Here is a 22,002-nt window from a genome sequence, read left to right on the forward strand (position 1 = left end):
CCACAATGAAAAGACCAGGCCCAGAGGACATTATAGGTAAATCCTCCCAAATAGTCAAGAGACAGATAAATCTGATATTAAGCTATTAAAGATTAATGAAAAAAAGCAGGAACAGTTCTGTGCTCATTTTATCACCTAGCAAGCATAAACTCAATAGAAAACTAGATAAGAACACTTGCAGAAAATAATTTTCAGGTCAAGCTCATTCATTAATGTAGATCTCCAAATCCTAATTAATATTTTAGCATACTGAACCCAGCAAAGAATAAAAAAACACATCAATGAAAAAGTAAGTTTATCCCAGGAATAAAAGTTTATGTTAATTCAAAAAAATTACTGATGTGGTTAATCAAATCAGTAGATTTATGGGAAAAAAGTAGTCTCAATAGTTGTGGAAAAAACAATAAAATTCAACATTCATAAATGTATAATAAAACTTTTAGCAAATTAAAACTTGCTAGTAATCAGTTTAAAAATATACAGAAAGTATAAATATTGGGAAAAAGTATCATTTGTAAATAATGTTATATACGTAGAAACCCAAAAACCTGTTAAATAATTATTTGGTTTAAAAAAGAGCATTTTAGCAAGGATGACAGATACAAAATGGATATATAAGGTCATTTGCATTTCTATGAAAAGCTTATAAAATATTTTTAAAAGTTCTCACAACAGTATCAAAATCAAAAGCATCAAAACTAAATCTTAGACAAGTTATAAAAGTCCTTTATGCAAGAAAACATGACATTTTACCGAAAGACACTGAAGAGGAAGAGTTACACCATGTTCTTCAATAGGAAGACGAAATACTGTGAAGATGTTAATTCCCCCCAAAACTGACGTAGAGATTCAATGCCATCCAATAAAAATTCAATCAGTTTTTCATTCTCTGTAATCTGATTCTAAATTTATAACAGAAGAACAAAGGCCCAAAGAGAGCCAAAACATTCATAAAGAGATTTGTCCCATGAGGTATATTGGGACTTCTGGAGAAAATGTTGCATTGGTGTAATTATCAACAAAAAGAGCCTAAAAACAAATTAGAAAACCTAGAAACAGATCTGTGGCAGCTTCATTTAGAACAGAATGGACATTGTAAGTTGGGAAAAAGACTGATATCTCACAAATGATGTTGGGATGACGGTCATCTATACAGAAGAAGATACAAGTGAAACCCTATTGTACATCTATAGAAAAAAAACTGCATGAAAGGTAAAATTATAAAACTTTTGTAAGACAATAATATGAGAATGTCTTTATGTCCTTGAGGCAGGGGAGGATTTCTTAAATAAGCACACACAACAAAAACAGACAATACACTTGATATTGAAATTAAGAATTTTTGTTCATTAAATGACACCTACAGAGAAGGAAAAGACAGGTCACTAAATTGGGACAAGATATTTGTAACACAAATGACCAATAAACCATTAGTATTCAGATATTAAGAACATCTAAGAAAAAGAGCGAGAGAGATGATTTTAAAAACCCCACAGAAAAATTGTTGAAAGACACAAATAGGAATTTCAAAGAAGAAACACAAATGTCCAATAAGCATAGAAAAATGTTACCAGGGAAATACAAGGTAAAACCATAATGAAACACCAGTCACACCCCTGGATTTGTATAAATTAACAGCAAAATCCAAACAACCCAAATGGCCATTAACTGCAAAATGGTTAACTTGTAGTACTTTTGCACAATGAAACACAGCTAAATAAATCAACAGAAGATGGATATAAATATCATATTCAGAGAATAAATCTACTTATACACATTTCAAAAACAGTGAAATCACACTGGGTATGCATTTTATACACTTTTGAATATATGAAACTTCACAGTAAAAAAGTTTCTAAATTTTAGAATCTTTATTAAAACTTTTTTCACTTATGCAGTTCCAATTTTGCAAGTGATTAAACCTAAATATTTACTGAGCTTCTTCCTATGTATAAGGCACACTGTGTTGCAGTGACGATATAGTGAGAAGAAAGATTCTTCTGCCCCTGCACCCTCCCTTTTTTTCTTGCTTGGGGCAGATACTTTTATTTCTCCTTTTATCCAAAATATGGCATACATGACTTCTAAATAATTGGAATTATCTGAAGTTTAAAACTGAGTTGTCTACAGTGTTTTTAGAAGAACACCACAAAATAAATGGCATAGTCAAAAATCAAAATTGAACAAATTATCTTTTTCCATGATTAGTGCATCTTTTGGACATTTCCTATTTCTGCTAATCCTATCATCATTCTCCCAATCACCCAAAATAAAAACTCTAAGGTTACTCCAACTCCTCCTTTTTCTTCTTTCCTAACATTCAGTCACCAGGTTTTCTTGCAGACTATTTGCTTATCTGCTCTTTCCCTACCAATTCCATTTCTGCTACTGCAGTTTAAGTCCTTGTCACTTTCCACTGGTCTGCTGAAATGGTCCTCTAAAAGATCTCAAATCCTTCTCTCTCTGCTGACCATTAATCAAGTTGGAAGAGTCCTTGGAGATCATCCACTTCAATTCCCTAGACAAGAAACCAGCATCTTAATTCCCAAAGTTCAGTGTTCTTACCGCTTGTTACTGCCTTATCTAAATCCATAGCATTTTCCAGTTTTAACTAAAGTGTATGCGACAACTTTAATACACTTCTGAATACATTTTCAATGGTCACTGTATTTGTTTCTCTTAAAACAATAAACTTCGCATAAGGCTCTTTATTCAAGGTAAAGAATTAAAGTTTAAAAATTCTTTATAGTTTACAAAGCTTAGATTGGGAAAGTTGCAGTGAAAATTAAGCCTATGAATATGGACATTCGAGGCAGCAATGTATTTATACATTAGTATAGAGTGGAAAACAGTAAAACAATCTATATATCAAACTATAGAAGAGTAGTTAAATAAATACTATACACTCTCCTTCCCCAAACGATGCTAATGGTCTACATTTCAAACATGTTCTATCGAAATCTAACTCTGCTACAAGGATGTCAGCAAGTCTCTGGAAAGATTTCCTTGAGAAGAGTACAGATCTATCAGTGACTTCGCATTTAACTAAGCTACCAGTGTTTCTTAAATCCTTAAATGCTGCTCATTTTCTGTAGGATGAAATTCTAATTCTTTGGCTTGGACTTCAAAACCGAGTTCTTTTCAGATGGTTCAAAGAAAAGGGGTTAATTTCATGTGTCCTGGTTTTGATCTCTGACTTTTTGCTGCTTCAGCATTTATCATATGGTTCCCTCCAGTACTACTCTAGCTCAAATTTTACCCCTTTAATACTCAGCTCAAATCTTTGCTCTTCCAAAAATTTCCACAATTGTTCTAAGCCTGAGAATAAACTCCTCCTTCTCTGAACTTGTGCAGAACTCACAACATGTAACACTCACTTGGTACAAAGCCTTGTATCATTCTTTACATACTTTTAGTCTTCCCAAAGAGACTATTGGCTTCTCAAATGCAAACACTATGTGTTAAGGCAATCCATATCTTCAGTGCCTCAAAATACTGTGCTCAAAGGATATTTAAAGAAGAGGACTTAGGCTAACAAGAAATAAACTTGAATATAAAAATAAAGTAAATTTTTTGTTTTTAAAAAGGAAGGACTAGTATGACATCATAAATTCATTCAAAGAAGATATATATCTATATAAGCTTTAGTAATATACTCTATAGGCTGCTTGAAAAGACAAGGCTTTACAATGTTAAATTAAGATTAAGATTCTTTCTATACTTTAGGGTGGTAACTAAAGCATGAGGCTATTTTAAACTTATAACTCAAAATCTGTTTAAAAATATTATTATATATTACTCATACACCATAGAATTATTAAGCTACAACATATTAACCAGTCATCCATTACAAAAATTAGTAAAAAGCTCCTAATCAATATATACAATATGTTACTTGGATACTTTTGTAATTGGCAAAACAAATTAGTGAAACACAAAAATATGCCATAAGGTACCTTTAGATAGCGTTCAATATTATTCATCAAAATATCAATTTCTTCCTTGGACCACATCCCCTGCTTCCATTTATGTCCTTTAAGAGAAAACAAGTAATGTTATAGAAAATGTTACTCCTTGAGGGGAATAAAATACTAAAAATTTCCCTTGTGATTACATGATCTGTGGGAATATAATATAGCTAATATCACATCTCATTCATCTAAAATCTCAAAGGTCCCCAGGTAAAGTTGCTTTTGTAATCTCTGGTTTTAAAGTAAGAATACATTCAATTGATCCTACTAAAAAAAGACAATGATAATTAAAGATTTAAAAGATATTACTTCTCTTATCCTTTCAGGAGTATAGAATTGCTAAAAATATACTTATACAAGTATAAAAGGCCAAACCATGCTTGAAACTTTTTGAAACATTTCTCTAATGAAAAACAAATTTTATGGGCAAAAGAACATAGGCAGACGACCCTAGGGCAAGGTAAACATAATACATTCAATACCAAGTGAATAATGTATTCTTAAGGAGTATTTACTATACAGTGGTTGTAAACAATCAATTTCCTTATTTCTGCTTCCTTTTTGTACTTGAGAGTGGCATATACACACCCCACTTTTTTGGAGCAGTTTCCCCAGCTATACTTATGAGCATAGCAGCACTGTAAACATTATGCCAACTTTAAATCTTTAAGCTGTTCATCAGATCAGTTAGTAGAGCCTTGAAAAGGCTTGATGTCCTACTCTGATAAGCAATAACTGTATTGTCTTTTAAATGCTGTCACTATGCATTTGTTAAAAAATTAATGAGGAAAAAATTTACTTCCTATCAAAAAGAGAAAAATAATTATTAATTATTAAAAAATACATGTTAGTTTCATGACCTTATTCTAAGTCATTCAGGGCCAAATTAGTTTAGTTAGAAAGGCTCAATTACTGTAACTGCTCAATCCCAATGATGAAGCTTCAACCCAGATTCATGATGGCTATAAGCCCTTTCTTTCTATCTCTATTTTATTCACTGGACACTAAAATTCATAGTATATCTTACCTTTGTTTGTCAGAGAATCTTTATCTTCTTTAGTTGTAAACCATGCTTGGCTAACTGCTGAAACTTCTTCATTACCCAAGGGAGATATTTCATCTAGTTGCTCATTCTGTAAAATCTTGAAACAATAAAAAAAATGGCAGCTTGATTTAATACCCAGCCTGATTCATCTTCGTTTGTAATGATAAGCATTATAAAACTTAAATATAGTAATATGGGACCAGATTCAGTGGCTCACGCCTGTATTCCCAGCACTTTGGGAAATGAATGCCTAAGAGTACTTGATGCCAGGAGTTCGACACCAGGCTTGGTAACAGTGAAACCCCCGTTTCTATGAAAAATTTTTTTTGATTAGCTAGGCATGGTAGCACGTGCTTGTAGTCCCAGCTACTCAGGGGACTGAGGTGGGAGGATCACATGAGCCCAGGAGGTTGAGGGTTGCAGAGAGCCATGAATGTGCCACTGCACTCTAGCTTGGGCAACAGAGCAAGACCCTGTTTACAAAAAGTCATATTAAACATAATATAAAATATACTTGTTTTAGATGTAGTAAAAATATATTTAATTTACAGAAAGACAAATTTTTTTTACTGTTTTTATGGCACTATGAAAAGCAAAATTATCTGCATTAATATCACCTTCATTTAAGCAAGCAACTGTGCAAGTGACTTTGATTTTATATAAAATGGGCTAAGATTCTTTTAAGTATTTAAATCAAACAGAATATTCAAAGCCACTTGTATATTTTCATATGTAAATGAGTCCATACATATACAGTTATAAGCAGTTTCAGATAGGAAAATGGAAATACTTAGTTTGGGTGTCATGCTTGGTTAATGTCCTCACAAATAAGTTTGCTGTCTAACTATATAATCATCACTAATATCTTACTTAACTTAAAGGATTAACAGGCTCAATCAAAAGACACTATTGCAAAATCATGTTCTGCTTAATGATTACTGACTACTTTGTTTTAGCCAACTTCTAGAGTTGGTTCATAGTCTTATAAATGTACCTTCCTCTCAAATAATTTTAAAGAACTACTTACTGCAGTTAGCTGTCTTTTGTGTAACCATCACTGGGTACACTTTCAATTACAGACATATCTAATCTAATAGATCTTGCATAAAAAAATAAAAAGCTGCTTTTAACAGAGTGGACCTTGGCTTAAAGAAAGCTATAATGTAAATGAGAAAAACCTGGCAAAGGTGCTGCCATTATCAGGGATGAGCCTAGTAGAGGCAGACCAGAATGAGAGTCACATGCTTAGTGACCACTCAACCTATTCAGTATCTTGGCTGAAAAAACTATTGAGCAATGTCACTGGCGAAGGTAAGTCCTAAGAAAGACTGGGCCAATATTTCTTGAATAATCAGAAATGAAATTTCTATTTTGAAGAGGAAATGAAACACATCTCACTTGGAAAGAGATAAGCTGTCAGTGAACAACCAAGGCGCAATGAGAAAAGCTGTATCTCTATTGTTGCCTACATTATTTTTATACCTGGTGGCAATATATACATTGTATTTATAAGAGTTTTAAAATTAACAGCCAGAAGCTAGAAATCACTGGAAAAGTTTTGTAGTCCTGTATTTATGTGTCATATTTTTTGTATTTTTAAAGATCAAGTGGGGCCTTCATAAAGCTGAGAACCGAGACAGATCGATGATGTCTAAAGGTTATATTCTGAAGAGTACAGTTCTGTAAGATTTGACATAGAAGCATATGTCATCAAAGGGTGATGAAACAAAGCTATCAAAAACCTTGATACATGTAATATATACTTTTAAGAACTGTAATATAGAAAATACTCTTAAATGATCTTCTCTTAAGTCAATCAGCTGAATATGAGAATCCAATCACCATTTTCCCAATATCTATACAGCAGAGCCCACTCCATGAACCTTAGGAATAAGCCTGTCATGCTGATCAACTGCAGTTTTGGGGCAAACATTTAATGCCTTATGGCTCAAAATTTCCTGATGAAGCGTTACAATTATCACTTAAGTCCTGTAGCGTCAAACATGGGAACAGCCATCAGATAAGCAAATAATTACTAAGTAGTAGCAGTAATATTTGACATTGTCAATAACAAATGAGTTTAGTGAGTATAGGAGATTAGGTACCTTGAAGGGTACCTATCTATATTTATAGATACTAATAAGGTTTACAGTATTTTACCCCCATTTTCCACTACTTTATACATAAATCTTTTATGTCTGCTCAGGTCTTATTTGGTATGCTGTTTCTTATTTATTTATTTGCAAAGTTTTAAAGCAAAGTTTATTAGTGAGAAGAAGAGAGGAAAGGAAGGGCAGGCAAAAGTTTCATACCAGAAAGGTCTGGCATGGATAAGTCTCTCTCTTGAAAAAGAAAGACTGCTGCTGTTGCTTTTTAGGCGAAGCTTTTTAATTGGTTGCAGATTTCATGTTTACGATATATATAGGCTTATAAATCTCAAAACAAATATTCAACCTACTAAAGACCTCTGACAACCACAAAGTACTGCATATATTGGAATTGCTAGTTGTTTTTCAAGCTAGTCTTACACTGGAAGGACACACAGTACATTAACTACCAAATTATTTCAAATAGCCACATATGCTTTACAGCAAGAACATAGTAAGAAGCTGGCTATTCTGAACTTGAAACACAATCTCTCTGATCTTCTGCCCTCTTTTCACCTGCCCAAGGCAGGACTCTGATCTTCCCCAGCCTTTCTGACTGTGGGTCTTAAGACCTTTCCTACAGACAATCCCACCCTATACACTGGGGAAAGAATACTAACATCATGAAGCTTCCATAAAAACCCGAGAGAAGGCTCCTGGAGGAGGGCTCACAGGGAGGACACGGAAGCTCCACCCCCTCTGCCATACTTCATCCTACCTGTCTCTTCATCTGTATCCTTTGCAGTATCTTTTATAATAAATTGGTAAATGTTAGCATTTTCCAGAGTTCTGTGAGCCACTCCCACAAATTAACTGAACCTAAAGAGTGGTCACAGGAACCCCAACTTGGAGCAGCTGGTTAGAAGTTCCAGAAGCTTGGACTTGTGACTGGTGTCTGGGGTTAGGGTCAGCCTTGGGGACTGAGCCCTCATCCTATGGAATCTGACACTATCTCTAGGTAGATAGTGCCAGAATTGAATTGGAGGACACTCAGCTGATGTCTACCACTTGGTATTGGAGAGAAATCCCCCACATTTGTCACAGAAGTCTTCTTCTGTATTGGTGTTCACTGTGGTGTGAGAGCAGGATATGCCAAAAATGAAATATTAAATTATAACTCATTAATTCGTTGGCGATAATTAAAAAAAACTGTATAATTTGTCTTATAATAAGGACTACAGTGGGCATGGTGATGCACACCTGTAGTCTCGCTACTCGGGAGCCTGAGGCAGGAAGATTGTTTGAACCCAGGAGTTCGAGCCTGCAGTGAGCTATGATCACATCAATGCACTCTGTACTCCAGCCTGGGTAACAAAGTGAGACTTCTATAGTTTAAAAATAAAAAAGACTAACATTACCCTGCTCAATCTTACTTTAATTAGGTTGCAAACCAAATTACATTGTAAGTTAAATATATATGTATACAAATACACACTACATATATTTTTACTGTGTGAAAACGAAACAGAAGTGAGATCACATAGTCTTAATCTGGAATGAATTTGACAAGCCCTATTTTGAAGGAAGGATATATTCTATTGCTTCAGGGGGCTTGGAAAAATTCCTGTCCAAATTACACTGAAATCCAAGGCCAGATTATGAGGATCTCCAGCCTAGTTCAGAGCTGTTTGAACTATATTTGAGACACTCCACTGGAAATCCTGATTCTGGAACTACTTGGAAACTCATTATTATAAAAGGTCCATATTGTACATACCCAAGATGTCCTTAGTCTTTGATGCTACTTATGAACTTGCAACTATTATACTTTTTAAATGAAGGGTCATTGTGATGCTTCATTAAAGAAAATGCTACAATGTCTTGACTTCAAAAATATCTTTTACTAAATGGACAGATTAAGCAAGTGGGCAAGCTACTAAAAAAGAAAGATATAATTGGCCGGGCTCGGTGGCTCAGCCTGTAGTCCCACGCCTTGGGAGGCTGAGGTGAGTGGATTGCCTGAGCCTGTGGGTTCGAGACCCGCCTGGGCAGCGAGACCTCATCTCTACAATAAATCAAAAAATTAGCCGGGCGTGGTAGCACGCGCCTGCAGTTCCAGCCACTTGGAAGGCCGAGGTGGAAGGATCGCCAGAGCCCAGCAGGTCAAGGCTGCAGTGGCCAGGAGCGGCCACTGCACTCCAGTCTGGGTGACAGAGTGAGACTCCAACTCAAAAAAAAAAGAAAGATATAATTAGCCAGAGACAAATATATAAGTAAAATAAATTTAAGCTTCGGGCTATCTAAGAAAGCAAAGAATTCAGATGACTTTTGGCAGAAGTAATTTAGCTAGGGCTCATATATGACAAAGTTCAGGTATGAAGAAACAGTAAGGTCTGATTACTATCTATCCTCTCAACACATGGTAAGATATACCTAGTCTTATAAAGCACCAAAAGGAACAGTATTGCCATAACTACAACTATTGCTATTTAACAGTTAAAATGAGATCACTACACGTAGGTAATGAATGCACACATATCATCTCTTGTTCCAGTAGTTATGCACCACTCTACAGGGAATGAATTTTAAAAATCTATTATTTGCTTACAACTGACACTCACATGTTGCAAGGTAGTAGGGAGAACTAGAATTCCAAACGAATCAGTAAGTCTTACCTCAATTTTGTGGTTGCTATTTTGTCAGACAAAGTACTTTTTCGTCATTTTATCACCTAAGCTATGTGTGAAGGATCATCCTCCTGAGACCAGTTAAAAGATTTACTATACCTGGATCTGTGTCACAGTTCCCTCAGTAATCTCATCATCTGCCACCTCTGTGGTCGCGGTCATGGTCACCTCAAAGCTCTGATCATTTTCTGAAACTTCAAGAAAAGGCACAGTTCATCTCTAGAATAATAATGACAAGTTCTACTTATTCTAAAAATATCTATGGAAAATGTGACCATCTAATCTCCTCACACTGCTCTTGTGAATACATCTCCATAGGTATATGAGGAGGGGAGACCCAAAACACCCCAGAATTATTTTTTGGAGGGCGGGCCCCTTGTAGGTAAGTGTTCCAGGAACCCATTGGTATCGGTGTAACAGCTAGCATTGTTGTGAGAGACTGCACTTGGTTTCAGTTAATTTTGGGGGGGAAATTCTTTCAATGCATTTACCCATTTCATGATGAGTGATATATAAGTGTATCTGCCTAATCTGCACCGAGTGTTCAGCAGTTTTTAACCAAAAATGGAATGACCACTGTACTCTACCCTCCCTATTCACCTGATCCCGCCCTGAATGACTTTTTATTTGTTTCCCCTTATGCTTCAAAGGGAAATGTTTTGCTGATGTGGAAGAGGTAAAACAAAAAATGGCAGAAGCACTAAAAGGAATCAAAATTGACACATTCAAAAAATTTTTCTGAGCAGTGTGAAAAAGCATCTCGATAGGTGTTTTGCTTCAAACAGAGAGTGCTTGAAAGCGACTTAAGTTTAAACATGTAAGAATAAATACACAATTTTTTACAAATAAATTTTGGATTTTTTTGGGTTCACCCTTGTATATTCATTTGCTCAATAAATATTGTGCACCTAATTCATAATAGGTATTGCTCTGGGTTCTGGGAACATAGCAGTGGGCAAAAGAAACAAAAATCCTGCCTTTGTAGTAGAATTTATCTTCTAGTAGGAAAAAACACAAAATGAATAAGATACTATGTTAGAGGGTGATTACCAGAAAGGAGAAAAGATAAAGCAGGAAAGGGACTGTGTTGGGAGTAGAGGAGTGTTTTTGAATTTCAGATAAGGGCTAGGGAAAGTGAAGAAAGCTAGTCTCACAAGCATCTTAAGGAAGAACATTTCAAGAAGGAAAGCCAAGTGCAAAGGCTCCGAGATGGGGTGTGTTTGGAGTATTTATGGAAATAGCAAAAACAGTATAAATGTGGCTACAGCAGACTAAGCAAGAACAGTTGGAGATTGCGTGGGCCTTGTAGGACATTATAAAAACTTTGGCTTTATCTCTGAGGTGGGAAGCCATGGAAGATTTTGAATAGAGGAGTAATATAATCTGACATTTATCTTAACAGGATCCACTCTGGCTACCATAGGGAAAATAGTCTGAAGGGCAGCAAGGACTTGAATGAAATTGGTTAAGAGGCTAATGCAGTAATCCAGATAAGATAGATCATTGGCTTGGACTAGGGTGATGGCAAGTGAGCATGGTTAGTAGTTTAAATTGTGAATATATTTGATGGTAGAAGCAACTTGATTATTTATGGAAAAACTAGAGAGGGGAGAAACCGAAGAGTCAAGAATAACATGAACTTTTTAAAATCTGAACTTAAAAAAAATCTGAACTAAAAGAATGGACCTCCTATTAATGAAATGGGGAAGCTTGTCAAAGAAACACATATTAAGGATTTAGGATGTTTCAGAAGCTCAGTTTTAAAAACATTAATTTTAGATACCTCCTAAATATCTACAGTTTAAGAGAAGTCTGGACTAGAATAAATCTGGGAGTTATCATAGCAGGTAGTATTTAAAACCATGAATTGAGATTACCTAGGAAGTTAGTAAAAACAGAAAAAAGGCAAGACCGAGTTCTGGGCACTCCACAATTAGAGGTTTGAGTGTTGTGGACAAACCAGCATAAGAGACTGAGAAAGAATGGACAGAAAAACAGAAAGAAACCCAGTGGAATGTGTTCCCTGGAAGCTACGTGACAAAATGTTTCTGGTAGGAGAGAATAATAAATATTGTTAAAAGTTGCAGACAGATCAAGTAAGACAAAGACTAAAAAATAACCATTGGATTTAGCAACAAGAAGTTCTCTGGAGACCTTTGAGAAAAATAATTTTAGTTAAGAGGTGAAATCCTGATAAGAGCAGGTTTAAGAAAAAATGGGAAGAAAAAAAGGAAGGCAAATGTAGGCAATTCTCAAGGTATTCTGCTCTAAGAGAGAAACTGAATAGGAGCCAAAAGTGGACTAAAGAGACTTTTGATTTTAAAGAAAAAAATAACAATATGCTTGTAATAATAATGGAAGTAATTCAGTAGAGAATGAAAAACTGATGATTCAGAAGAATAATTGCTCAAACAATGTTCCTGAGTAGGCAAGGGGGATGAAATCTAATAAACAGAAAGGCTAGGATGAAGAATATATGGACACAGATAAAAGTAAGTGTGTATTTGTGGAATCTGTACTAATTCTTTTCTGGTTACTTCAATTTTCTCAGTGAAGTAGGAAGCAAGGTTATTAGTTCAAGAGTGAAAAGATGGAGGAGGTATCAGAGGTTTCAGAACATAAGAAACAGTCATTTCAGAGTACGAAAAAGAACAGTGGAGGACTGTGGTTTTACTGGTGGGCAGCATTATGAACCCACTTTAAGTTAATGATCAGGAATATAAAGTGGGACCAGTCAGCTAGCCTGTGCCATTTTTCTCTCATCTTTTAAAATTAGCTGCACTGGTATAGACATAAATAGGTAAAGGCAGGTTTAGATGGGGTTATGGTTTCACCAAAAAACAATTAAGTTAGAGAAGTAAAAAGGACTTGATGGTAAATCCAAGACAGTGATTCTAATGATTAACCATGAATGTGAAACAGGGTAAGGAGAAAAGAAAGGATGCAAGTGGAGAAGGATCAATGAAAAAGTAGTAAGATCAGTGGGTCCCAGTGGGGCAAAAGCTTGCAGGAGTCAAAGAGTACTAGAGGAAGTAAGCTGGAAAGATAGGAAATAAGCTGTTAAGTGGTAGGAAAACAGCAAGTTTGTAACGGATCACAAATGGACTCCAATAATAGGTAATAGCAAGAATGGTAAAGGAAATAATAAATGAAGAACAAAAGGAATAAGAGGCTAAGGTACTGAAAGATTTGTCTAAATAAATATTGCACTCACCAGAGTTATAACTACAAATAGAGTAGGTGGGTAAATGTAGTGGTAGATGACTGCAAAGAAAAGTAGCCATTAAGTGAGCTAGAATAATTAACATGAGAGTTAAGGCTGGATACTGAAAGGATTTTTAAAACCCACACAAATAAATTTTATCAGTCTTATTGGTAAATATCGACCTTCAGAATATCTTTCATGTATGATGATGCTATGATTCAACATCAAGCAGCTAATGTGCTCTAATGTCAACATATTTTTATTATATGAGGTTAACTGAACAAGGCCATGAATTTTTCAGTTTAACACGATAAATTAGAACATAATACCAAGTTCGAACCTAAAATCATGAATAAGGTACTCCACTTTAACCAAATGAATTAGTCAGTCAATTTATAATAAAATAACTGGTCAAAAATTCTAGTTTAGAAAATGTTCATAAAGTATTACATCTGTAAAACAGACAAAGCAACTGGAAGCAATATTATCATTAACAATTTTTCAATAAAGTCACATAGTAAACTGAAATAAAAGTTTCTTTGTTCAATTTTTCAAGCAGTGAACTCTATACAGAGCACATATTTACTTGTTAAGACAGGATTTTCCATGCTGAAAACTAGTCTTGTTTTTTCAGTAGATGAATACATAATTTTGCCTGATGTTGAGTCCAAAATCAAAGTTTGTGAATGTGGCAAAACCCTCCATTGTGCTGAAAGTGTCACAGACATGTGTCTCATCCTCACCTCTATGGAATAAGATATCTACTCTGGCTGTGTGGGGTCACCACTCCAACAAGAGTCTACATTCTTTGCTAAGCAAATCAGAAATGTAGCCTAATATTGCAGTTGGTATGTTGTATCTTTTGCCAAGAATATTCCACCTGAAATATTATACCTCCTATAGAATTCAGTCTACTCTAAATGATATTCAAATATGAACATGTTAAGAAGTTTCTTAGTGAAAATAAACTAATTAGGTTTCTATCTAACTTTTATGTGTCATATAGCAAATTAAAGAGGCAATATAGCATTGGAGTTAAAGAGGATTACTACAGAAACCAGAATGCCGGATATGACCTTAGACACGTTATTATATCTCTGTGTCTCAGTTTCCTCATTTATAAAATAGGAATAAAAATAGTACCTAATGTAGAATATGCTTTCTTAATGAGGGCAAATATGGTTCTTGCGGTAGAAGTACAAGTGAAAAAAAAATTTATTCTCTTTATGAGCAAAGACATATGCACAGTGCATTAAAAAAAACACTATCTACCTTTAAGAATATACTTTACTTTTCATGGGAGAGGAGTGCAACCAGGAGAAAAAATGTCTAAAAAGTTTCCTTGTGGATAATAAAAAAAAGTTGAGAAGATTAAAGTAGGCAATATATAAAAGCATTTAGAGATATGCCTGGCATAAGGTACTCATTTTAAGTGTTAGTTAAAAAGTGGCATTTTGACTAAATGAAGAGAAATACAATGAGTCCAAGTCTGCCTGAAATGCCAATTGAATATCTTGCAAGCTAAAATTTGATTTTAGAGAACGTTGTGTTCTTAACAGATAGTGACTTACGTGGAAGTGCAACAACTGATATGCAAGGAGTAGAATCATCAATACTCTGATCATCCTCAGAGGACAGACAAAGTCTTTTATGTGGTGGTTCAATGCTATCTTCTGAGTCTATTTCATCTGCTTCTAATGGAAGAAAAAAACAGACAAAAATCTCAAAAATGTCAAACCAATGAGGAGAAACAAAGTCTCTAACTAGACTCTACACCAATTTTCTTATACATTAAAACAGTCTTCTTATCCATTTGTTCATTTAACTAAACCTAGGTTGTGCAAACAGGATGCAAAGGATGTTACCTTCTCCATGACTAGTGCAGTATTCAACACCTGAAGGCTTCCTGAAGGAAGTGTCTTAAATTTCAAAAAAGAAAGGAAGCCAGGGGAAATTACTATTCCTCTAGGCAGTAGAAGCAATATGGCATGGAGGTATGAAAACTTTAAGGAATGTTAGGAAAATAAAAATAGTGTGAACTGTTGGAATATAGGTTCATGAAATGTGGCAGGAAGTGAGGCTGCAAGGAAAGCTGAAATGATGGGAGGCCTACATACCAAATTAAAGAATCTGTACTGTATTCTAAAAACCATGGGAAGTTTTATGCTGAGTGTTATGAACAAATTTCATCAGCAATTTGAAAGATGGATTACAGAGCTACCTAGATGAGAATCTGAACTAAGAAAGGGGGACTTAAAACACAAGGAAGGAAGGAATAGATTCAAGAAACAATACTATTAACAGGTCTTCATGATGAAATGAATGTGAAAGATGAGAAAAAGAATTTATTCCTAACCACATTCATGATCTGGGACACCAATGAAATCATTAAGTAAGGAAAAAAAGAGAACCAGGTTTAGTAAGTGCATAAAAGAATTGTTTGGGACATGTGAAACTTAAGGTCACTATAAGAAGCAAAGAATATTCAGAAATTAGACAAGTCTGAGCCATTGTTAGGTGGTGCTAGTTAAAATCACAAGTTTGAGTTAAACAACCCAGGGATTATGTACACAGTGAAAAGGAGCCAGAACACAGGCTGAGTAAAGATGAACTTAAAAGCAAAATAAATAATATAAAGAATACATAGCAAAGAAAAAACAAAATCACAAGCCTCAAGGCTGTTGAATCTTAATTCATTATAGATGATCATATTAAATTTATTCAAATAGCTGTGTAAAATTCTCAACACAGGTTCTAACAAAAAAAATGTCTATTTTCACTAATGAGACTACTTTTATGCTTCTAATGAGCTAAATATTGGTTACAAAAAGAAGTATATTATAGTTATTCCATCATCACCTTTGGAATTTTGGAATTTATTCCTAACCACATTCATAATAAAATAATCCTATTTCTAAAATAGCATAAGATTGATAAAGGCTAAAATCTATGGTAAATTTAAAAACATAAAAGCGTGTTTGAGAAATACAAAAATATATAAATTAATTAAGATTAAGTTGTAATTCAAAGAGATACTCTTTTCTACTGTGCTAGCCTAAGCTCATAGGCACCCTATTTGGGCAATAGGGGTCAAAAGTGACATGGAATTCAGAAATCCAAAATGTCACAATTATGTCAGCAAATTATCCTACCATTCTGAGGGCAATGAAGAATAAGGTTCCCTTCAGTGTCCTGAGTCAAAGTCACAGAGTTCACAGTTTCTACGGTTACTGTGTCAGAATCCTCTTCAACTGTGCTCATACTCAAATCTGTACAAGAATAGATTCCAGATTAGGATTTTAAAAATTATTTCCAGATATAAACATAAAAATAATCCCCATGGTGCACACCCACCTCCCCCCACGAAATAACCCACAAATTTATTCGGGTATCTGCCTACAGTGTTTTTCATGTAGAATTGCAATGAGAGTTCAGATTTCAAAAACTGCCTTTCATAAATATATACCCATTATTTAAAATTGGACGTAATAATCTGTAAGAATCTGACTGCTCTGATAAATTTCAAAAACTTAACAGCATTTATAATACTTTTTAAAAAGTGTTGCTTTTTCTACATTTAATGAAAGAGAATCTGAAGTTGTCAAATCAGTAAAACTCTATTACTTTTAAATTATGTTTTCACAGGCAGCTTTGCAGGTGTTTAACTTCTGGTTCTTGAGTAGAAGATTCATCAGAACTTTTATCTTGATCTAAGAACTGTTTGCCAAAACACTTTTTAACAGGTATTTAAGATCTATTATATGAAAAACAGGACTACTAAATAATTCTTCTTGCTGTTTTCTTCCCCATAATATTAAACAAATACAGCATTTATCATTGACCAAATTGCTATTTTAAGAGGAAATCAGGCTTTCTTTTGAAACAGAGAACTCTCATTGTTCAAAGTGCCTCTACCTGCTATTTTATACAAATATTTTTCTCTTGTTCAGACAAACTGAATGAGTAGAATCTTAGAATACAATATATCATGGTTGGCAAGCAGAAATGTTTTGGATTGTAATCGGTGGCCTGGTTGATGTCCTCAGAATCACCATAAAATATCCAACAAGATTTCTGCCTCAATACTCACTTTTGGCCTTGTCCATATCCTTTTTACCAACTAAATAATATAAAGAGGACATAAGCCCTGATGTGTATACAGTTCATCACTCAATATTTATTTCACTCTTTTATTTATTTATTTTTTGAGTTGGAGTCTCACTCAGTCATCCAGGCTAGAGTGCAGTGGCACGCTCATGGCCACCCCAGCATTGACCTGCTGGGCTCTGGCGATCCTTTCGCCTCAGCCTTCCAAGTAGCCGGAGCTACAGGCATGCTACCACACCTAGCTAATTTTTTGATTTATTGTAGAGATGGGGTCTTGCCAAGTTGCCCAGGCTGTTCTTGAACCCGTGGGCTCAGGCAATCCCCTCACCTTGGCCTCCCAAAGTGCTGGGATTACAGCCTCTTTTTTTTTTTTAAAGACAGGATCTTGCTACCTTGCCCAGGCTGAAGTGCAGTGGCTATTCACAGGTACAATAAGAGTGAACAGGAGTGCAAGTGATCATCCTGCATCATGCCACCCAGCTCTATATGGCTCCCATACATAAGATTTCAGTTCATATTTTCCTTTGGCAGAAAAACTTAAATATATTAACATTTACATGATGAAGATCCAATTATTCATGAAGATTTTACTATACAAATTACTGTTTGAAAAAAACATCACTCACTTTATAATGATTATGATTTCATTCCTAAAAAAAGATGAATGAAAATCATGATCTTGTATTGGCTAAAATTTGTAGATCATGAGGTGAGGTCCTTGTAAGGAAGGTAGGCTTACCTAGACAACGGATGGATCAGCTATAGCCCTTCCCAAAGAATCAAGTCGCCTTCCCTTAGCCACCAGCATCACTTTCATGTTATCCAGATTGTTTCTCCCCCATGTTCCTATCTCTGCAACACTCTGAAAAAGGTAATAGCATTACACATAATAAGGCTTAATAAGAACAAACAATTGAGTGCTAGCCGTATGCTGAAAACACTCCAGCCTCAAGCCTCTGTGATGTCTCAAATAGAAGAGTAAGACAAAACCAGGATTCTTTTTTAAGTAGTTCTTTTCCTCTTAAATATTCCCCCAATGAAGGAAGGAGAGATATGATGAGATTCTGTACCTACTAAGGAAGTTCACAGGCAGTTCCTCAACCGAAGTTGTGCTCATCAGGCAGGCAGTTAAACATTCTCTGACAAATTGGTTCTGGTATGCTGGTGGTTGGTATCATTATCTAACATAACCTACTGTGCATATCAACCAATATACTACCATAAATATTACCAGTAACTATAGTTTCTCTGTATAATGATTTATTAGCCCTTCTCTTTATAATACCTCATCTTAAAGCATTAAAAAGTATATAATATCCTTTTAGAAACCATTTTTAAGATGACAGGTGTCCAACCCTATCTAGGGATCTGTGTAAAAAAGGAATCTTATGAAATTGGTAAATTACAAGTAAGCTCTTGAATATAGTGTGAAACCTTATGAAATCTGAAATGGTTTTTAAAGGTTTCTTTTCAAAAGGTTTCTCATCTTCATTGACAAAGGTCAACCAAATAATTCAAAAAGTACAGTATTTGTAGTTTAAGGGGATGTTTTAGCAAAAATTAAGTATTAAAACTCTCATTTTTGCAGCATTCTAATTAGAACTTCTCTCCAGGATGGTTATTTTTTTGAATTGCAGTAGATAGACGAATTTGCGGTGGAAAAAATATAAATTCTGCTAGAGAAGCCTCAGTCAGCTTTTAAATTTCATGTTCACATTTCCGAATCCATTGATTTTTTTTTTCTTTTAAGCTGGTTTGTTAGTAATACCTATTGTCAAAGATAAGGAAAATAATTTTTTTTGAGAGGTTAAAAATCATCCATAAACCTTCCAAAAAATGAGTTTTCATATTCTTCAGCATAGTTCTCTCCAATCTTATCCCTTCGTGTGTATGTGTGAGACCACAGTGTATATGCAATCCTATATCCTGCTTTTTAGAGTTAACTCACACTGAAAAGTGTGAAAGAAACCAAGTTAGGCATTTACAGTTTTTATCATTTAAAACTTATGCTGTATAAAAAAATATGACATTATCTAACAACTTCTATTACTAGACATTTATGTTCCTAATTTTTAATCTCCTTAAACCATATTGAAACACTCATCTCAACAATCTATTTTTTTAACCATTAATTTAAAAAAAATTAGATAAAAAATATGAAAAAATTTAGAACTCTTCAATGATACTGCAATCTGTTTTCTAAAAAGGCTGCACAATTTACATCTCAACCACTGAGGTGTAAACTCTATTTTTGGTAACCTCGTCATTTCGTGTGTGTGTGTGTGTGTGTGTGTGTCAGAGTCTCACTCCAAAGCCCAGGCTGGAGTGCAATAGCACACTTACCATCACCCCAGCATCAACCTGCCAGGCTCGGCAATCCTGCCCCTGCCTTCCAAGTAGCCCAAACTACACAATCAGCTAATTTTTTTTTTTCATTTACTGTAGAGATGAGGTTTTGTCAAGTTGCCCCGGCTGTTCTCCAACCTGTGAATTTAGGTAATCCCCTCACCTCGGCCTCCCCAAGTGATAGGATTACAGGTTTGAGCCACCGTGCATGGCCATCATTTTAATCTTTAAAAAAATTTCAAAGTAAAAAACACAGTGCTCACTTGATAGGTTCAAATGTTTACTGGTTTTGAGTATCATTGCAGGACTTGAGTGACTCCAAAATTTTGGGGAAGAGAAATCTTGGTTCCTTTTTTAAAGTTCTTCAACTCGGGCAACCCCTTTGGGTCGTCCCACTGTGAGGGCTTTTCTGTCCTCTCAATAAATCCTTCTTTCTAAAAAAATAAATAAAGTTCTGCAACTCATGTTAGAGATTAGTAACTGATCCTATGCTACTTTGTAAATTAACAAGCTTATTTGTTCAATCAACAAATATTCATTACATGTCAATGTGCACTGAGGATAAAGTAGCTACATTTTTTAATCCTGTCATCTATTTTAAGTATTTATTTTATTTTCTTAAGAAATTGGCCTAGTTTTATTTTTAATAGGTAACATATTTACATGGCTCAAAATTCAAAAGGTAAAAGTGGTTATACAGTGATATCTACTTTCCACTCTAGTTCCCCAGTTATTCCATTCCCTTCCCTTGAGGTAAACAATGTTATTAATTTCTTGGACTTCCTTGGTTATTTTATGCACATACAAGTCAATACATCTATCGTTCCCTCCCTATATACTCTTTTTACAGAAATAGTATCATACTACAAACAATGAACTACACCTTAAAACATGATGATGAGACAACAGACAGGGGCAGTTAATGTAAGACCGTGAAAATCCTTTGAGGGTATTAAACTGGGGAATATAATTTACAATTTTAACAGATCACTCAGACTTCAGTATGGAGAACAGATAAAGGTTAAGTAAGTTATGAGAACATGTTGTCCAAGAGATGATTGTGGTTTGGAAAAGTAGAAGCAATCAAAGAAAGGAATCTGGACAGAGGGTATTATTCTGGAAGCAGGGCCAACAGGATTTGCTGAAGAAAGAGATGATGGAGCTTAAGAGAAGGGCAACCCCAGCACTTTGGGAGGCGGAGGTGAGGGGATTGCCTATGCCCACAGGTTCAAGAACAGCCCGGGCAACTTGGTGAAACCTCATCTCTACAACAAATCAAAAATTAGCTTGGCGTGGTAGCGCGCCTATAGCTCAGGCTACTGGGCAGACTGAGGGGGAAGGATCAAGGGAGCCCAGCAGGTCGATGCTTGGGTGGCCCTGAGCATGCCGAGTGTGTTGCTGTACTCCAACCTGGGCGACTGGTGGGACTCCAACTCAAAAAAAAAAGAGAGAGAAAGGGAACTATCTCAAAATGATAGTTCCCTCAAAATGATAGTCCTAGGCTTTTGGCTTGAATAGTTGAGTAAGTTTTGAGGCACTTAAACCTAGAGGTATTTATTTTATCAAATGCTAAATTATTTCTATTAATATTATTAAGTAGAAGTATAAGATATCCAAATGAAGATGTCAAGTTGATGGTTGGTTGGATATATAAACTAGAGTTCAACAGGCCAGGATTAGATCTATAAAACTGAGTTAGTGGCATACCGGTTTTGTTGCTGCTGTTGTTGTTGTTGTTTTTGAGTTGGAGTCTCACTCCATCGCCCTGGCTGGAGTGCAGTGGCCCACTCCTGGCCACCGCATCTTGACCTGCTGGGCTCCAGCTATCCTTTTGCCTTAGCCTGCCAAGTAGCCCGAACTACGGGAATATGCTACCACACCCGGCTAATTTTTTATTTTATTGTAGAGACCAGGTCTGGCCAAGTTGCCCTGGCTGGCCTCAAACTAATGGGCTCAGGCAATCCACTCGCCTCGGCCTCCCAAAGTGTTGGGATTACAGGCTGAATCACTGAGCCCGGACCCGAGTATTTTTAAAGATTACTTAGAGAGGTTAGAGAAGACAATCTAGTTTCCAATTCTAGAACACCCTATTACATTTGAGAAGTCAAACAAAAGAAGCTAAGAAAAGCCAGCCAGTTATACAGGAGAGAAACTAAAAGGTGTTGACTAGAAGCACAGGCAAGTTTTTCAAATGGGTATTAAGTAGTAAACTGTGTTGAATACTGCTGAGTGGATGATAGAGAAGTGGCTACATGATCTGGCAATAAGGATAAAAATTGGTGCCTTTAACAAAAGTAGTTTTTGTGGAGACACAGGGACATAAGCCCTATTGAAACCTGTAGAGACTGAAGTAGGGAAGAAAAGACAAACTTACAAACACCTAAGTTTAGCTTTAAGGTAGAATGAAAAGATTGAGTGGGGGTCAAGACCGTCATTATATAGAAGAATATACCTGAACTCTGATTTTAGAATGAGAAAAGTTGGTGAATAAATCAACTTATAATGGCAGGGTGAAAAGTTGAGTAATTTAGTGCCTTTATTGTAATTCATTATG

The 22,002-nt window shown here is 35.4% G+C and overlaps 1 protein-coding gene across 3 annotated transcripts in view; it reads right to left on the reverse strand.

Moving 5' to 3' along the window:
* The window catches only part of DMTF1 (cyclin D binding myb like transcription factor 1), a 51,149-nt gene that overhangs the window by 20,545 nt on the left and 8,602 nt on the right, over positions 1 to 22,002 (reverse strand). Inside the window, exons 2-7 of one of the 3 annotated variants that reach the window (XM_008064297.1) lie at positions 17,842 to 17,964; positions 16,148 to 16,264; positions 14,567 to 14,689; positions 9,890 to 9,984; positions 4,999 to 5,113; positions 3,957 to 4,033 (exon numbers count right to left, since the gene is read on the reverse strand). In XM_008064297.1, coding sequence (XP_008062488.1) covers positions 3,957 to 4,033; positions 4,999 to 5,113; positions 9,890 to 9,984; positions 14,567 to 14,689; positions 16,148 to 16,256 — 519 coding nt within the window. In that variant the 5' untranslated portion in view covers positions 16,257 to 16,264; positions 17,842 to 17,964. The remainder of the gene's footprint in view (positions 1 to 3,956; positions 4,034 to 4,998; positions 5,114 to 9,889; positions 9,985 to 14,566; positions 14,690 to 16,147; positions 16,265 to 17,841; positions 17,965 to 22,002) is intronic. The other 2 variants (XM_021715670.1, XM_021715669.1) reach the window with 2 other exon arrangements.

The sequence above is a fragment of the Carlito syrichta genome, unplaced genomic scaffold (assembly GCF_000164805.1).
Source record: "Carlito syrichta isolate Samal-C Ts95f unplaced genomic scaffold, Tarsius_syrichta-2.0.1 Scaffold307260, whole genome shotgun sequence".
In the NCBI taxonomy this organism is placed as follows: domain Eukaryota; kingdom Metazoa; phylum Chordata; class Mammalia; order Primates; family Tarsiidae; genus Carlito; species Carlito syrichta.